General features: G+C 34.8%; 1 protein-coding gene across 1 annotated transcript in view; it reads right to left on the bottom strand.

Moving 5' to 3' along the window:
• Window positions 1-19,607, bottom strand: part of CCDC18 (coiled-coil domain containing 18) — a gene marked incomplete at its 5' end in the record, with an annotated part of 115,835 nt that overhangs the window by 93,538 nt on the left and 2,690 nt on the right. The window contains 6 exons of the mRNA XM_079913536.1: window positions 606-897; window positions 1,831-1,952; window positions 3,366-3,462; window positions 13,167-13,295; window positions 14,521-14,627; window positions 18,737-18,898. Coding sequence (XP_079769662.1) covers window positions 606-897; window positions 1,831-1,952; window positions 3,366-3,462; window positions 13,167-13,295; window positions 14,521-14,627; window positions 18,737-18,898 — 909 coding nt within the window. The remainder of the gene's footprint in view (window positions 1-605; window positions 898-1,830; window positions 1,953-3,365; window positions 3,463-13,166; window positions 13,296-14,520; window positions 14,628-18,736; window positions 18,899-19,607) is intronic.

Here is a 19,607-nt window from a genome sequence, read left to right as displayed (position 1 = left end):
TGGTGAATGAATAAATAAAATGTGGCATATCCATACAAAGGAATAATATTAAACAATAGAAAGAAATGAAATACTGATATATATCACAATGAAAGATCCTCAAAAACATTAAGAAAACGTAAGACCACATATTGTACAATTCATTTATATGAAATGTCCAGAAAAGACAAATCTCCATAGGCAGAAAGTAGATTAGTGATTCCCTAGGAGTGGGGATGGGTACAGGGACTGATTATAAATGGGCACAAGGGACCTTTGGGGGATAGAAGTGTTTGAAAACTGGATTGTGGTGATTGTTCCAGAATCTGTAAATTTACTAAAAATCATTGAACAGTACACTTAAAATGGGTGAACGCTGTGGTATATAAATGTTCCTTTAAAACTGTTGTTTTAAAAAATTCTGTGGCATTCTTATACATGGCATCTGAGAGATTGAGAAAGGATGGAATAGTAGAAAGGTAAGTTCAGAAAAAAGGATTAGATAGAAAAGAACTGATGACTGAAAGCAGACGTGAGGAAAAAAAATAGAAGGTAATAAAGCAACTACGAAATTATGATCTCTTATAAAGTACTTGGGTAAAATTTTCCTTGTCACACATACTTACTGGCAACTGGGACATAATTTTTTCCAAACTTCTCAGTTCCACCCTTGAACTTTCTATTTCTTGCTGACACAAATCCAGTCTCTCATTCTGTGTTGCAATACGAACTTTTAATTCTCGGTTTTCATTCATCAGAGAAAATTTTTCTCTAAGTATTTCGTCTTTATCCTCTAACTCACTCTCTAGCTTAAGAATACTTTGTCTAGATTCAGTTAGTTGTGCCATGACTTCTGAATTTTTCACTGCCATGATCCTTAATTTTTCTTTTCCATTATTATTTTCTTCTTTTAACGGCCTATGAAGAAAAAAGCATAAAAATGAAAATAAAACATACATTTACTTTCAATAATCATATTTAGTTAATCTCGCTTTTTAAATATTTTAAAGCTTAATTCTGAAATAATAATACTTGCTCACATTTACTGAGTGCCTACCTTCTGCATGCTAGGCACTCACAACTTTAAGTGGCTAGCACTATTGTTACTCCCTGCTTACGGATGGAGGAAAACAAGGCAACGAAAGGTTATGAAACTTGCCCAGTGTCTCACAGTAAGTAGTTGAGCAGAATAATCCCATTACCTTGGAGGTATTTCTGCTCCCTTTTAAAAAGTGTATGACAGGAGAGTTAGCTCCAAAATCCTGACACAATGTTTTGCAGCATCAAGAAAGTTTTAGACAGTATAAGGAAAAAAATCACAAACTATTTATTAGCCACAACTCTAAAAGATAAAATCTAATTAACCATTAACAGATTACTATGCAGCATTTTTAAACCTATATGTGTATACCTATAAAAACATGTCAAACATTAGAACAATCTACTGTTTAGAACTGTTATTGTATTTCATCAGTTCCCTTTATCACATTTTTAACATCTCTGAAATGAGGTTACACTAGGTGATGCTTCATGATTTGAAGAATACATATTTTACTAGCTAATGTGGTCACACTACAAGGACACTACATCTGTGTTAATTTTTTCTAAATATATTCAAAGCAAATATGTTGATCACATTACTCTATATTTACAAGTATACTAACATCAACACATGTTTTATTCATTTAAAATCCTAAATTTACAAGTAGAAAACAATTTCAGTCATGGACGCCTATCTTTCTACATTATTTAAGCCCATAATTACAGAATTCAAAATATTCTATTTTTAAATGTTTCAGTTTTTTCTCTATTTCCACACAAAAATCCTTTTTTTACAATAGGATACTGTACCTTAATTTCTCCTTCAGAATTTCAAGTTCACTTTTATATAGACCACACTCTTCCTGTAGCCTTTTATTTTCTTTTTCGCAGTTAATCAGATTTTTCTCTAATATTGCTTCTTCAGCTTGAACCTAAAACAATAATTTGTTTTCAGTGGATGCACTAATGTGGTCATAAGTTTTAGGTATTTCAAATTAAAATGTAGTGATTTCGGAAATAAGCAGGAGAGTGGAGTAAGTACTCCACAAGTTTAAGTCCCCAGCCTTGTAGTGAAAGGAGCAAAATGAACTTCCAGCAACAAAGAACAGGGAGGGGGGAATGCTACCACCTGTCCAGAAATGGTTAAGAGCCTACAAGAAAGGAACAACAGCATGATTACCTGAAAGCAGAATTGTTCTGCTCTATGTAGACAAGGCAAGCAACTCATGTAGAGATGCTGCATCAAGTTACTAAAGGCTAACTTTAGTGTAAATGTTCCAGAGAAGTAATTTTTGAAATTTTAGCCACAGAATACTCCCAAGGAAATCACAGCCCCAAATTTAAAACAGATAAAAGTCAAGCATCCAGGTTTAAGCAGTGGAAATGGAGGACTGGACAGATCTGCCCCACTTCCTTTGTTATATCTATCTAACTATAGGGCTCTGCTGAGCAGTTTGAAATTTATAATCCTAAGTTAGGAGTATGAAAAAAATCATCTCTTACATTTTCCTCTCTTTCCTCTATAAAGTCCTCCCTCTCTAGGAGGATATTCTCCCTACTAAGTATTCTACCTCCCAGTCCAGATTACCTTATTAAAAATCCCTTCTACAATATTTCTTTCTCACGGGGACCTTTACCAAGGCTTTCAAAACAGTGATCTTATTAATTCACACTTAAGACGTCAGTATCTAATGGGATCTTAAATTTTTCTTATTTTTAATATTTCTTCTATCCTTCTACCTTTCTTCGAACAGAATTTGTAAATATTAAGGATATAAAGAATTTATATTAATTAAGGATATAAAGAATTTATCTTAAGGTCCAACATGTGGCCTCCCTCCAAACAGGTTTATTATCATGTGGTATTACTTGAAGATATTCAATGAATGTAATTAAGCCACTATATTACTATGTAGAACCTATTCAAGGAACCTTCCCTCTGAAAGGCAGAAGTGAGTCTCTCTCAGGGTGTTATGTCTAAGGAGACCAATTAAAGGCTACATAATCTACTCTGCCTTCATTTTCACTGAGGTGATAGGAACAAATTTCCTGCTTTTACTTCTATAGCTCTAAACTGCTCACTCACCCCATCTTTCTCTACATTTTGTCCCTTGTCTCCACTCTTTTCCTTCTCTGGATAAGAAAGTTTCTGCTCATTATAAGAAGATGGTAAATATTATACTTAACTAATAATTATAAATTCTTTATTTCAATGATTTTATTATGAATGAGATCATAAAAATTACTCCCCACTTTAACCATATATAAAGATATTCTATTTATGTCTATATTTTCAGAATGTGGATGGTAATACAAAACACTGAATTTGCAAAACTGCCTCTTACCTTTTCCAGTTTTTCAGCCATCTTTTCTTCATAATGTTGGAAAGCTTTACTTAGCTCTTCAGCATTATATAGTGCTTCATTCCTTTGTTGTTCAGCTCTAGAATTTAACGAGATAATTAATAAAAGAATGCTCTGTACTTGTGTATGTAAGTTCCAAAATAACCTATATTTAATTATAAGGAATAACTAGAGAGAAGCAGATTTTTCGGTGTTAAAAAAGAGTATAAGCCTTAAAATGGCAAAATGAAAAATGAAGACTAGACTACAATAATTTCCTATGATATCTATATGAAAAATAATATAGAACATAAAATACTTATAAACTTTGAAACATACAGACATTCTTATGTGTTGGCAATTTTTTCTCTGTCTGGAAAAGACAGATTAGGGAAGTTGCCTGAGGCTATATGATAAATTTTCAAAGATCAGGTATTACAGAATCAATCCACTGTCTAGTATACTAAAAATACTCAGTAGGGCTTCCCTGGTGGCGCAGTGGTTGAGAGTCTGCCTGCCGATGCAGGGGACACGGGTTCGTGCCCCGGTCCGGAAAGATCCCACATGCCGCGGAGTGGCTGGGCCCGTGAGCCATGGCCGCTGAGCCTGTGCGTCTGGAGCCTGCTCCGCAATGGGAGAGGCCACAACATTGAGAGGCCCACATACTGCAAATTAAAAAAAAAAAAAAAAAAGTACTCAGTAGATCCTGTGATCTTTGAAAAGGCCAAGTAAATTTTCAAAAAAGATATAAAATCTGAACAACAAAATCCAACCACTACCAAGCAAGCCCAACCATTCTGTCTCACCTCTTAGTTCATCCTGACCTTTCTTCATACCTCTCACAGTGAATTGAGACTACTAGGCTGGAACTTGGTCAATTTCATATCCACATCTAAAAATTTTTCTATATTTAAACTTATTTTCATCACATTATTTTGAAGTTAGTGACTCTTCTCTTATCCAAGGTGAATTCCTTTATCTATACTCTGGATCTTAGTTCTTCCCTTTCAGGACTCTTCTGTATTTTCAGTCTCTTCTCTATTGGCTTACAAATTCAAGTGAAAGTATCTCTTATTTCCTGAATATATGGGGTTCTTAAATTTGGACAGCAACTGTGGATATCAGAGATGTTTGTCTGGTTCCAAGTTTCAAATAAAAAAGAGTTTAAACAATAAGGGATTTATTTGAAAATCTACGAGAATATATTCCATTCCTTAGTTGGCATAGCTGGAATTCAGAGAGCAAAGGATACCTGTTCTTTTCACTTTTTATTTTTTAAATGGTCCATACTTTTGACCAGATTTAATAGCTTTATTTATTTATTTTTATTTTTTGGCTGTGTTGGGTCTTTGTTGCTGTGTGCAGGCTTTCTCTAGATGCAGCGAGCGGGGGTTATTCCTCGTTGCAGTGCGCGGGCTTCTCATTGCGGTGGCTTCTCTTGTTGCGGAGCATGGGCTCTAGGCGCACAGTAGTTGTGGCACGTGGGCTCAGTAGTTGTGGCTTGCAGGCTCTAGAGTGCAGGCTCAGTAGTTGTGGCTCATGGGCTTAGTTGCTCCACAGCATGTGGGATCTTCCCAGACCAGGGCTCAAACCCGTGTCCCCTGCATTGGCAGGCGGATCCTTAACCACTGTGCCACCAGGGAAGTCCTACCACCAATATTTATAAAAAGGTCATAATATTTTCAGCCACACAGAAAAGAATGGATAAATATATACATGTACTCCCAACCCAACTTTTGTGAATCTTAACTCTTTGCTATTTTTGTTTCATGTAGCCTTTTTATTTTAAGCAAACAAAACATTATAGACATTACAGAGTTGAGGTCCCTGTTCATCTCCAAATCCTATTCCCCTGACTTCTTCCACAGAGGTAACCCTAGTGTGACTTTGTTTTATTATCATCATACATTTTGTACATTCACATGTTGACCAAAATATCCACAAACAATACATCATAGTTCATCCACTGTAAGAGGCACATTGTTTTCACATTTTTAACATCTCTAAAATTATCATGTATTTTACGATTGATGGTATACCATAGTTTCATGATATTTTTTCTTAGTGATTACTAAAATAATGGTACACCTTAAAATCTGTGGAATCTTACATTCAATGAAATATCGTAATCTTCTGTCACGGTATTCAATTCATTGGGCCCTAGAGCCACAGTGTTTGGGTTCAAATTCTATCTCTACCACTTTCTAAATGGGTGACCTTAACTTCTCTCTAATTCAGTTTCTTCATCTATAAAATGAGGATATTATCAAACTCTTATGATTGTGTGAGGAATAAATAAGTTATATACCTAAAGCACTTAGAAAAGTGTTTACACATAATAAATGCTCAGTGAGTTACTACGATACCATCAAATTTAAAACTTTTGCCAATCTAATAGTATGACATGTTTGTAGCTTTACAACCTCACTGTAGTTTTAATTTACATTTTTGATGACAGTGAGGTTAAGCAACTTTCATGTTTCATTGGATATTTGAGTTTCCTGTCCTTTACCTCTACAGATTCTTTGTCTATTGGATATCTCCCCCCAACCCTGCCTTTTCTTATTGATTTGTGAGAGTTCTTTACAAATTCCGGATATTAATCTTTGTGAATTATATTACTTGCAAATATTTCCCCAACATTAGTCTTGTCTTTTTCACTTTTTATTTGATGAGTTTTATAAACAAAAGGGTTTTTATTTTAATGGACTTAAAATTTAGCAATCTTTTCCTGTAATATTCATGCTTTTTTGCTCTCATTTTAAAACATTCTTCCCTACCATGAGACAACACATAAACTATTCTCATATAAAACATTCTTCCCGGGGCTTCCCTGGTGGCGCAGTGGTTGAGAGTCCGCCTGCCGATGCAGGGGACGCGGGTTCGTGCCCCTGTCCGGGAGGATCCCACATGCCGCGGAGCGGCTGGGCCCGTGAGCCATGGCCGCTGAGCCTCCGCAGCCGGAGCCTGTGCTCCGCAACGGGAGAGACCACAACAGTGAGAGGCCCGCATACCACAAAAAACAAAAAACAAAAAACAAAAAACATTCTTCCCTACCATGAGACAACACAGAAACTATTCTCATGTATTTTCTCTAAAAGTTTTACTTTTCACAATTGGGCCTTTAATCCATCTAGAATTTTTTTTTTAATGCAGGTATAGTATGAGGCAGGAATCTAATTTAATTTTTTAATCAATAATTAATTCTCCCAGAATTATTTTTTGAAGTTTTTTTTTAAATATTTATTTATTTATTTAGGCTGCACCGGGTCTTAGTTGCAGCATGTGGGATCTTCGTAGCTGCATGTGGGATCTTTCAGTTGCAGCATGTAGACTTCTTAGTTGCAGCATGCACTCTTAGTTGTGGCATGGAAACTCCTTAGTTGTAGCATGCATGCAGGATCTAGTTCCCCGACCAGGGATCGAACCTGGGCCCCCTGCATTGGGAGAGCAGAGTCTTACCCACTGGAACCCCAGGGAAGTCCTCCTGAAGTATTTGTTTTTAAAATTAAGTCAGTACACCCTTAATGTGGATTCACCACTTTTTGATATTTTGCCACCATTGCTTTATGTCTCTCACTTGAGAGATTTTTTTTGCACTGAACTATATATCCTAGAGTAACTAGTAATATAACCACAAGTTAGTAATATAACCACAAGTAACTATCAAATTTAAGAAATCTAAAATTGATACAATATTACTAATATACAATTCATATATAAATTTTATTAATTATTCCAATAATTTCTTTATGGAATTTTCCTTCTTCTGATCCAGGGTCACTTACTGCTTTTAGTTATCATGTCTCTTAGTCTCCTTAATCTGGAACATCTTCTCAGCTTTTCTCAGTCTTTCATGACAGTGACATTTTTGAAGAATAAACAGTTGTTTTACAGAAGACCAACCTGAGCTTGTCTGATGTTTCCTCATGATTAGTTTCAGGCTATTCATTCTCAAGAGGCATACCACATAAATGGTGTTGTACCCTTCTCACTATATCACATATGAAACACATGATGTCAGTTTGTCCAGCACCTTAATTATTGATTCTTCCATCCTTTGCCCTGATTTGTAATGCCACCTGTTACATTATGAAGATTCCACTGTATGCATGTTTGCTTAAGAGTCTCTGTTCTGTACCACTGATTTTTTTGTTTATTCCTATACCAATATCACATTGACTTAATTAGTATAACTTTAGAAGTCTTGTTATCTATAGACATGTTCTCTACCTTGGTCTACAGCTTCAAAAGTGCCTTGTTTGTTCTTGGACATTGGTTCTTCCACATGATTTTTAGGGTCAGTTCATTAAGTTCTACCAAAAATTTTGTTGGGATATCGATTGGAATTGTACTGAATGCACAAACTATTTTGGGAAAAACTGACACCTTTACGTTAGGTTCCCTTCCAGAAAAATGGTATACATCTCATTAGTTACATCTTCTCTTAAGGCTTTCAAAGAAGCTTTATTATTTTCTCCATTGTATTAAGTATGTCTTTTTAGTCTGATATTTTGACATCTGGGGCATTACTGACCCTAGGAAGACTGGCCCTTCCAGGGCTAGCCAATTCTCAGAGATTAATAAACTTTGCACATGGGAGTGTACCTTTCATACACAAACTAAGCAATCCAGAGCCCACTCCCCATTCCTCTATCTGGCTCTTACACACTGGGCTAATATTCTCCTGTCCTAATCACCCCAGGACCAGGTACTAGACCACTCAGGACAGTCTTACACTTCTGCCCATTGAGATTATTCATACTAGCCAATCCGAAGGCTGAACACCCTACCTCAACCATTTCTTCCCACAGAAACCACAGTAAAACTTCCTGTTCATATTTTCTTCCCAACTCCCTCTGCCTTCTGAACAACCCTGATACTTCCCTGTGTGGTCCCTCTACATGACATGTCATGTCTCCTATTTCTAGTAATCTGTGATTATAAAAACTTCTTCATTTATGACATCCATTTCCATGCCTATCTTGCCATACCTGATTAAAACAAATCCTGAGTACATTTTTAAACCTCCATTAAGATTGTACCTATCTTCTGTAGATTTTTTCAGATTTAACTTATAGTTATTTTATTTTAATTTTTTATTGAGTGAAGTGCTCACATCTTAAGTGAATGAATTTGTACATATGTATGTACCCACATAACTACTATCCAGATCAAATATAGAACATTTCCAGCACTCAAAAGGCTCCCTTGTGCACCCTCCCAGTCAATACTCTTCACCTAAAAAGGTAAACACTATTTGGACTTTTAACACCATATATTAATTTTGCTTATTCTTGATTTCTTAAGGAAATACACAGTATTCTTTTGCATCTGGCTTCCTTTGCTTAACATCTGTAGTATCTGTCCCTGTTGTTAAAGAACTATAGTTGCTTTTTCACTGATGCATACATTTCAGAATATGAATGAATATATTTATTAATTCTGTTGCTGATGAACACTTAGCAATTATTAATAAAGCTACTTTGAGCATCCTTGTACATGTCTTTTGATAGATACAGGTCTTCATTTCTGTTGGAGTAGATGCTGGATCATAGGGTGACTTACATTTAGGTTTAGTAGATACTGACAAATAGTTTTCCAAAGTGGTTCTACCAATTTATACTCCTACTATAAATATATTTGAATTCCAGTTGCTCTACAAATTCAAAACTTGATATTGTGAGTCTTTTTCATTTTAGCCACCATGTGCCATAGTGGGACTGTTCCTTTCGTCATCATCATTTTGATTATTTTATTTTTTTGTGGGGAAATTTCTAATGATTGATTCAATACCTTTAATGGCTAAACAACTATTAAGGTTTTCAATTTATTTAAAACATTCATTTATTTACTTATTTATTTGGCTGCACCGGGTCTTAGTTGTGGCACGCGGGATCTTTGTTGTCACATGTGGAATCTTTACTTGCAGCATGTGGGGGTCTTTAGTTGTGTCATGTGGGATCTTTAGTTGGGGCATGCAAACTCTTAGTTGCGGCATGTGGTATCTAGTTCCCTGACCAGGGATCAAACCGGATCCCCTGCATTGGGAGCGCAGAGTCTTAGCCACTGGACCACCAGGGAAATCCCCAAGATTTTCAATTTATGCTTAAGTTAGTTTTGTTAAACTTAACTTTGTTGGGAAATCATTTATTTAGTCTAAGTTTTCAAATGTATTATCTTAAAACGGTTCATAGTACTTAGTCTTATTTCTTAAATCATAGCTAAATCTGTAACTTAGGAGTTCGTTTTCAATTCCAATATTGGTTTTTATGCCTTTTCTCTTAGATTAATCTTGTCTGATGCCCATTACCTTGGTCACTGTGAAAAGAACCAGATTTAGGTTTGGGGGATTCTCTATTGCTTCTTTGTTTTCTATTTCACCCTTATCTTTATTATTTAATCACTTCTATATTTCTTTTGGCCCTCTCACTGTTGTGGCCTCTCCCGTTGCGGAGCACAGGCTCCAGACGCGCAGGCTCAGAGGCCATGGATCACGGGCCTAGCCGCACTGTGGCATGGGGGATCTTCCCAGACTGGGGCACAAACCCGCATCCCCTGCATTGGCAGGCGGACTCTCAACCACTGCGCCACCAGGGAAGCCCCTATTTTTCTTTTGATCAAGCTCTTTATGTCCTTTTCCTGACTACATAAATTGAATGTTTTAGCTCATTCACATACTAATTTTATTATTTTTTAAAATAAATTTATTTATTTTTATTTATTTATCTTTGGCTGTGTTGGGTCTCTGTCGCTGTGTGCAGGTTTTCTCTAGTTGCGGCGAGTGGGCTTCTCATTGTGGTGGCTTCTCTTGCTGCAGAGCACAGGCTCTAGGTGTGCGAGCTTCAGTAGTTGTGGCACGTGGGCTCGGTAGTTGTGGCTTGCGGGCTCTAGAGTGCAGGCTCAGTAGTTGTGGCACACAGGCTTAGCTGCTCTGTGGTATGTGGGATCTTCCCGGACCAGGGCTTGAACCCAGGTCCCCTGCATTGGCAGGCGGATTCTTAACCACTGTGTCACCAGGGAAGTCCCTCACATACTAATTTTAATACACGCACAGGAGACTAAAAATTTTCTTCTGAGAATATCTTTGGCTGCAGCACACAAGCTGCAATATTTTTTATATCACTCAGTTCTAAGTCTTCTAATTTTCATAATTTCTTCAACGGTCCATGAATAGCAAGAAGGTTGATTTTAAATTTTCAAACATACATGATTTGGGGGTGGGGGGGCGGGGTTGTTACATATAACTTAATTATACTGTGGTCTGAGAAGGTGATATGTATGACACAAATATTTTTATCTTTGTTAAAATTCATGCTTTCTGGCAGAGTGAGGTAACAAATTATAAATGTTCTACGAGTGCCTGAAAGAATGTGAATTCTCAAATTGTTGGCTACAGGCTTCCATACATACATCCATTAGATCAAGATTATTAATCACTCAACTCTTCAGCTTCTTACTTTTTTGTTGCTTAATCTCACAATTCTAGTAAATGTGTAAAAGTGTTCCCTGTATGGTTACAGATTTGTTCATTGAAATTTTGTTTTAAGTATTTTGGGACTAAATTATTAAATAGAAGTTTAGAATCTTTATAGCTTCCTGCTTAAGTGTTACCTAAACATTATATACATGAGTTCTTTTTAACTCTAGTAATGCTTGTTGCACTTAGAACTATTCTGTGTGATATTAATATAGCTATACCTACTTTGTTTTGGTGACTATTTGCCTGAAACATTTCTTTTCATCCCTTTGAGTTCATCTTTCCTGTATCCTTATGTGGTTCTTTTTTTCTTTTTTTTTTTTTTTACAACATTGTGTTTAATTTCTGCTGTACAGCAAAGTGACTCAGTTATTCATATATATTTTTCATATTCTTTATCATTATGGTTTATTACAGAATATTGAATATAGTTCCCTGTCCTATAGGTGGGACTGTGTTGTTTATCCTGTGTCCTTATGTTTTAAGTATGTCTCTTATAAACAGCATAAAGCTCAACAACCTCCGCCTTTATACTGGCTTTTTAATCCATTATGATTAATCATCACCCAAAGAAAAGTCTTTGCAAAGGTTTTGATCTTTCATTTTCAGAATGCCTATCTTCATTCTAGTTCCTCAAAAAGCTCCAAGAGTCTTCATGTCACATCTTTACCTAAAAATCTCAATTGCCTATTTATCCTCTCCAGGTTAAAACACAAATCTTTTGGCATAAAACACAAAGCCATTTAGTCTGGACCAAGCCTGTCTTTTTCCTCAAATCCTACTACACCTGTCCATTTATAAGTACACAAAACTCCTAGTGTTCTTCAGAAATGATGTTCTTTTTTTTTTGTTGTTTTGTTTTTTTTTTGTTTTGCGGTACGCGGGCCTCTCACTGTTGTGGCCTCTCCCGTTGCGGAGCACAGGCTCCAGACGCACAGGCTCAGCGGCCATGGCTCACGGGCCCATCCACTCCGCGGCATGTGGGATCTTTCCGGTCCAGGGCACGAACGCGTGTCCCCTGCAGCGGCAGGCGGACTCCCAACCACTGTGCCACCAGGGAAGCCCAGAAATGATGTTCTTTTATACTTCTATGACTTTGCACACGCTGTCCAGAACGTGTCCATCCCTACTTATTCACCTTATGACAGCGTAGTCAATACCCTACCCTAAAAATCATCTCTTGTATAAGTTCTACAGAGAGAACTAGTCACTCTTTCTCTGTATGTTTTTTTAGCTACATTGTAAGGCTTGTCTTCATGTATTATTATCTTATTATTTTAAATTATCATGTATAAAAAGCTCACCTGAGTAAGTAAAGCCTGAATTTCAGAATATTTAATCACACAGTTTACATTTACAATAGCTACATTTGTTAGTGTTTATTATTTACAAAGCACCTTACATTTCTTTTTTCATTTATTCCTCACATCAAGACAATATCATCTTGACTTAATAGATGAACAAACTGAGGTTCAAGAAGGTTAAATAGTTTTCCCAAGGTAACGAAGTCACTTAGAGGTAAAAACTGGCTGTTTGACTCCAAAACCTAAACATTTCCACTAAGTAATATTGCCTACCAAATATATATTGTAAGCTGAACTATACTAACCAAATACTGCTGAGAAAATGTTCTTCCAAACTCATTTTAATGAAAAAATGACATACATGGGTTTTGAGCAGTTTTTAGAAGTTTAAATGCACACACAAATATTCATCTATGTATGACAACTTTTCAAAAAACACTTTCTTCATAACATTTATATAATAGAAGAAATTTTTAAAACATATTTTTGTTGCCAGAGAAGATAAAAATGCAAATTATGATTTTACCCTGTGTAAAAGCTGCTATAATTACATTATTATACTGTAAAATCTCCTTAAACTAAAAAATTTTTCATCTTTATTAGTTTAAAAGTTAACATTCAAAGTTAATGGTGATATGGTCAAAGCTAACTAGAAAACTTTATCTTAAGATATGGTTTATACAAAATAGATATTTTTGCATTACTTATGTATTCCTAAAGGAAGAATAACCACACTTTCTCATGAATTTAATTTCAGAAATAAGTAAGTATCATTTCATTGATAATCATTATCGGGCTTTAAGGAATTAATCCCAATTCAAAATGCCAATACCATAAAGTCCACATGTGAAATTTTTAATCAAAAATTTTAAAAAGTTAACGGACAAAAAAGAACATTAAATTTTCTACTGCCAAATTTCTGAAATTTTTTCACTTCAAAAACTAAGTAGAATTTTAAACAGGTACTATATTCTTTGTTTCTCCCCTACAAAAACAATTATTTGCTTTAAAAACACATACCTCTTTCCTTGTTTACTTTGTTCAAATAAGTCTACCTTCAGCTTTATACATTCCTCTTGGGACTTCTGCAAACTCTGTTCCTTTTCAGTCACCATTTTCTGACTCTGCTGTAATTTATCTTCTGCCTCTCTATAAAATAAAGATACTTTTAAAGGCTGTTGAAGAGATTGTTTCAGGTAAGCAAGAAATAGTTCAACATCAGGAATTCTATTAGTTTAAATCACTGAGTTAAGAGAAACAAATATTTAACAAGAGAAAGACAAAAGGCATATTCATCACTTGTGAACTATTAGTTTTCATAAGGAATAAAAGGATACTTCTATCAGATGATAAATATATCTGAAATAAAAGATTATATCCTATTTAATGATCAGACACTAGAAGTATTAGATATATTTCAGAAACTAGATAAGTATGACTGTTATCACCACTATATCCAGTGATTTTTCTGACAGTTGCAAAAAGCTAAAATGAAAATGTAGTAAGTATAAATTTTGGAAAAGAAAGACAAAATTCTTTTTTTTTGCTGATAATATCATTAGCTACCTGGAAAACCCCAGGAGAATCAAAACAAAAATTAGAATTAATTAAAGGTATGACAAATAGTCCAATTACAAAATAATTATAGTATTATACAAAAAGCAGTAGCCTTCCTATATACTATCAATGAACAGAACAAGAACAAATTCACAACAACCAAAAATATAAAATACCTAGGAATAAACTTAACATGTATTACAAAGAAAATTATGAAATTCTGATGATCATGAGAGATGACTTTAGTGTGCATCAGAATCATCTGCAGGACTCGTTAAAACACAGATTGCTGGGTCCCACCTCCCAGAGTTTGTGACTCCATAAGTCTGAGACAGGAACTGAGATCTGCATTTCTTACAAGTTCCCAGATGATGCTCATACTGCTGGTCCCAGAACTACTCTTTTGAGAATCACTAAAATGGAGCAATATGCTATTTAGTATGCACATATTTCTCATTTTATTCATAGCAGAAGAGGAAGATAAATTATAAAGTGCCTGATTCCTTGTATTTTATTTCTTGAACTCCCATCGAAGTACTGAGTACATATTACTATGTAGGGCAACAAGCAAACTAATTCATATTAATGAAAACACATAAATAAGCATCTCAGCTTAGATTTAGTCTTTTTTAGCCCCTATATACTGCATGTATCCTGCAGCCAAGAGGAGTTATGATGGACTGAAAACAGAATCAACAAGTTCTAACTAAGACAGTCTATACACCAATATGGATTTATTGGGGTGGGGGACAAATTTTAACAAGATACGTCAAAAAGTAAAAGTAGAAAATAAATATTTTAAAGCTGTAAGTTTTACCTCAAAACTTTATCTTGGGCTGAAACTTCTGCTTCCAAATTTATAATCTGTTCTTCTAAGATTGGTACAATGGCTGCCTGTTGTTGAGCAGATTCAAGCATAGAAACCTAAAACAAATAACTTTTAGAGCACTTTCTTCACAAAATAAATTAATCGACTTTGTCCTTAGTTTCTTTTACCATCTGACAGGGGTTCAGTAGAACTCCCCAGTCATTGTTCATTGTTTGTGAAGCTCATCTTATCTATCAATTTATATGGGCATGTCATCATCACAAGCCAGTCTCAGCATGTAAGCTCCTGCCATTACCCTCAACTTAACATCCCAAGATAACTGGTTAGTTATTTGGCGAAAAAAAGAGAACCTCTACAGACTAATTTAAAGATAAATTTATCTAAAAAGATAAATTTCACATACATTAGAAAATTAAATTTCAAAATCACATAAAAATACTTACTGAACCTTGTTGTTATTTAAAACCTAATTTTAGAATACATGCTTACTAGAGAAAACCTAGAAAATACAGAAAAGCATAGTAATCCTACAACTTGGAATATGAAGAGTGTAGGATGGTAGAAATCCACAACCTAAATGGTATCTGGAAAAGAATACCAGTAAGAGAACTAATTATCCCCCCGAAAAGGAAGCATGAGATAATAGTACAGGGCAGGGATGAGGTCCAGGATAGAAAACTTGGGATATAGTTCTAACTCTGTTGATGAGTCCCTCCTTTTCCTACTCTCAGAACACCAAGAGTCACATGATGGCCTACCAAGAAGAGATAGAAAGTTATTATTATTATCTGGAGAATTGAACAGGAAAGGTTTGAGACTCTTGAGACATTACATGGAATGATGAGCAGGGATGAGGAAGAGTTAAAAACAAAGAGATTAATAAGGAACAGTCAGCTTCTAGCTTCCTACCCCACCTCATTTGGGACTACCCCACAGGTAAGAAATCAAAGGATTCTTTGCTGGAGAAACTCAAGAGCTCCAAAGAAAAAGACCTCACATATGGATGTTGGATGGGGGAAGGGAGATATCTCTCTACAAAAGAGCCATCTTCTCAACCATCACCAACAAATGAAGCCCAATGGACAACAAACTTCACCTTTGCACAGAGAGCTTCCAAAGAGCATTTAAGTGCCTTCTCTTAAATACAAATAGCCAAAACACCAATATCTGAAAGCTTCTATCACAAAAGTCAGAGGTCAAAACAAAAGAAAAAAGCAACTGGCAGCAGCCAGGCAAACATATACACACACACAAACACACAGAATCATTAAATCTTCAGAGAGCTATGAGAAGATACTGCATCAGGATGTTATTAAACACAAAACAATCAGAGAAAATGAAAAAGCTCCAGAAAATGAAAAATTATGAAAGCCAAAAATAAAAGATTCAATAGGATGACAATGTTGAGGAAATCACAGAAAAAGTATCACAGGAAGACAAAGAGATGGAAAATACCAGGAAAAAACTTGAAAGATTTAGAGTACCAATCCAGGTTAGGAAAGATAGAAGAAAGAAAACAGAGTGAAGAAAATTATCAAAGATTACATAAGAAAAAATTCAGGGACCAAAGGACACAAGATTTCAGCCTAAAAGGGTCTTCATGTACCCAGCACAATAAATAACAAAGGTCTATTCCTAAAAACATAAGTGGAAAAACAAATGAAAAAATATATTACCCACTAGGAAAAGTAATTCACAATGGTATCAGATGCTTTAGAGACAAACTGGAGGATAGAAGACAAGAAAGCAATGTCCTAAACATTCTGAGGTAAAATAATTTTCAACCTAGAATTCAATCAAGTGTGGGGGAGATGTTAAGAAATTTCAGACAGACAAGGAAGCTACCAGAAACATGCTCCAACTAAAGAAAGAGCAAACCAAGAAAAATGACATGGGATCAAGGAAACAATAGACCCAACCTAGAAAAACATCAAAGAGAAGTCCCAGGAGAGCAGCTGGGCAGCAGGTCTGAAGGGCAATAAGCTCAGAGAGAACAAGATGACAGTCTCCAGAAGTGTAACTACTGTACAGACACTGCTAAAAGGTAAATTATGAATATGTTGATCGGTACAATGGGGAATTTCAGCAAAAGGTTTCCAACAGTAGCACATATGCAAAATCAAAGCTAAGATCTGCCCTGGAAAAGGCAGCCTCCCTAAAAAATATTTCATCAGGCAATTTAGAAAAAGCTGAGATGGGAAGTAAAACACAAATATCTCTTACTGCCTAGAATAAACACTGGTGTATTTACATGCTCAAAGAAAGGAACAAAATGCTAATAGTTCAGTAATTATTAGCAAAACTCTTTTAATATCTCTTAGACTTTAAATAATTAAGCCTCTATGACTTTAAAAAGAATCTACAGTTGATTGAAAAATTAAAATACAATTAATAAACAGAAAAGGTAAACAGACACAACAAAAGAAATCTAAATGACACACTGAAAAGGTAAACTTCACAAGAAATCAAGAAAAACAAAATAATTTTCCCTCAAAGATATTTAAAAATATAGATATGTTTAAAAAAATAATAATACGGAATGTAGACAGAGTGCAATAAATGCCTGAAAAAAATATTTCCCTGTGATTTGACCATTCTGGAAATCTAACCTAGAAATAATCCCAAACAACAAAAAAGTTTTATGTTCACTGAAGCATTTTTTCTCCTTAGGCTCAATAGTACTTTGTTTTGTTTGAAAAGTACAAAATAAAGACCTCCCATAACTCTACTACTTAAAACAATACATTGAAAAAGTAAATAGTGAAAGTTTCACTATGACCCTCCAACCGTTTCCAAAGTTATCAACAATATTGTGGAGCAGTCCTTCTGTCCTTATATTGATATATGTCATATGCATATCTATATACATACACACACATAGACACGTGCTCATTTTATAAAAAACAAAACAGATTATTGTGTGTGTGCATGTATGTGTATGTGTTTTGCTCTGTAATGTTTTTCTACCACTAAATATTTTAGGTAAGTTTTTGAGTGTTGGCTGTGCAGACACCATTCTAAGTGCCTCTACATACATCATTTAAACCTTACAAACTTCTATAAAAGTCAAACAACTTTGCATTTACCTTAAAAAAAAAAGCTTAGTAGCAATCCATTATATGGATATATCATAATTTACTTTACCATGTCTCTGTTATTGGACATTTTGGTTTCTTCTAATTTTTTGTATACCAATCATATAGAAAAATATAGGAAACCACATAAACAGGGGAGCTATTAATTAAATTATGGTATACTCACATAAGGAAACATAATACTACCATAAAAAATGATTGTTGGGGACTTCCTTGGTGGTCTAGTGGTAAAGAATCCGCCTTCCAACACAGGGGACACAGGTTCGATCCCTGGTTGGGGAACTAAGATCCCACATGCCGCAGGGCAACTAAGCCCGTGCACCACAACTATTGAGCTTGTGCGCCTCAACAAGAGAGCCCGTATGCCACAAACTACAGAGCCCATGCACCCTGGAGCCCCACGTGCTATAACCAGAGAGAAGCCCAAGCACCACAACTAGACAGAAACCCAAGCAGACCATGTACCGTAACAAAAAGATCCCGCATGCCTCAACAAAGATCCCGTGTGCCACAAAGACCTGATGCAGCCAAAAAAAATAAGGAAAATAAATAAATAAAATAAATATTAAAAAAAAGAAGTCATATTAAAAATGATTGTTGGAAAAGCTACGTAAATGCATCCAAAACTGCTTAGACTATGTAAGAAGTATAATACAATTCCAGGAAAAAAAAACTATTCAAACATGTAATATTTAACTATGTAATAAACCAATAAAAGCAGTTTCTAGATGGTGGAAACTGGGTTATCTTTCTCCCTTTTCTTTTCTCTATTTTTGAAGTTTTCAGCAATGAGAATGTATTATTTTAAGAAGAAAGATAAGTAAGCTATATATTTCCTTTGTACACAAAGTAAAACCACACAAATTGATAATCTTAAGATTTTAAGAAGTTCTGAATTATCTAAATGCATAGGCTATACAAGTTCCCCTAAATAATTTTCAGATATTAAATTCACATAAAATTGATTCTATAACATGTTGATACTATATCATAATAAAAATTATTATACATAACACATTAAGGCAATACAAGGAATATTTTCCAATTATAAATCTTAAGATGATTACAATTATTTTCTGTTGGCATAGTCACCACTTCAAGAAACATACTTTTGCTCTTGACTGTGTCAATTCAAAGTGGACAGACTCTATTTTAGTCATTAAAGAATGGTTCTGTGAGACCAAACAAGCATTCTGTTGCCTAAGATTATTAAGTTTCTCTCGAAGACTTTTGATTTCCTGATCCACAGGGGTAGAAGATGAAAAAGACATCTGAAAAATGAAAAAGAACAATTTATTTTGAATTATTTCATTAAGCATTACATGTAATTAATGGAAATAATGAACAATTATCAATAAAATGACTAAGTAGCTCAGAAAAATGGGTTAAGATATTCAGTCAGTGTTGGTGAGGATATGAGACAATCAGCACTCTCTCCTCCACTGCTGGTGAACATGTACATAAATAAGTTCAGCCTGGAAAACAGTGGTATACTTTGGAAAAGTTCTTGGTATTATCCAGTAAAGCTGAACATGCTAAGACTCAACAATACTACTCCTGGGTATAAATCTGATAGAAACTTTTACACTTTTGCACCTGAAGATTAAAGACATAAAAATGATAAGAAATGAAATGCCCACAAACAACAAAATGGATAAATTATTATTTAACCGTTTGTATATTTCTATTATACTCTTTTGAATATATATTTTACAATAAATTATTTTAATTTTCATGGGAGTTGAGGTTTTCAAAACATTTAATTTTATTTTTTTGAATAATATATTTATGCAATTCAGAGTCAGAATTATATATTTTTAAAAAGTACATACAGAAGTATCATTCCCATCTTTAGTAGATAGGTAACCATTTTTACAAGTTTCTTGTTTATAAATTTTTATATAACATCAATCAGCAAAAAATAGGAAACTCCTTATATAGGAGAGTCATTAATTAAGTTAGGATCTTAAACCTAGTCTT

Source organism: Stenella coeruleoalba (assembly GCF_951394435.1).
Source record: "Stenella coeruleoalba genome assembly, chromosome: 1".
Taxonomy (NCBI): domain Eukaryota; kingdom Metazoa; phylum Chordata; class Mammalia; order Artiodactyla; family Delphinidae; genus Stenella; species Stenella coeruleoalba.
This window is presented reverse-complemented; position numbering and strand designations above follow the sequence as displayed.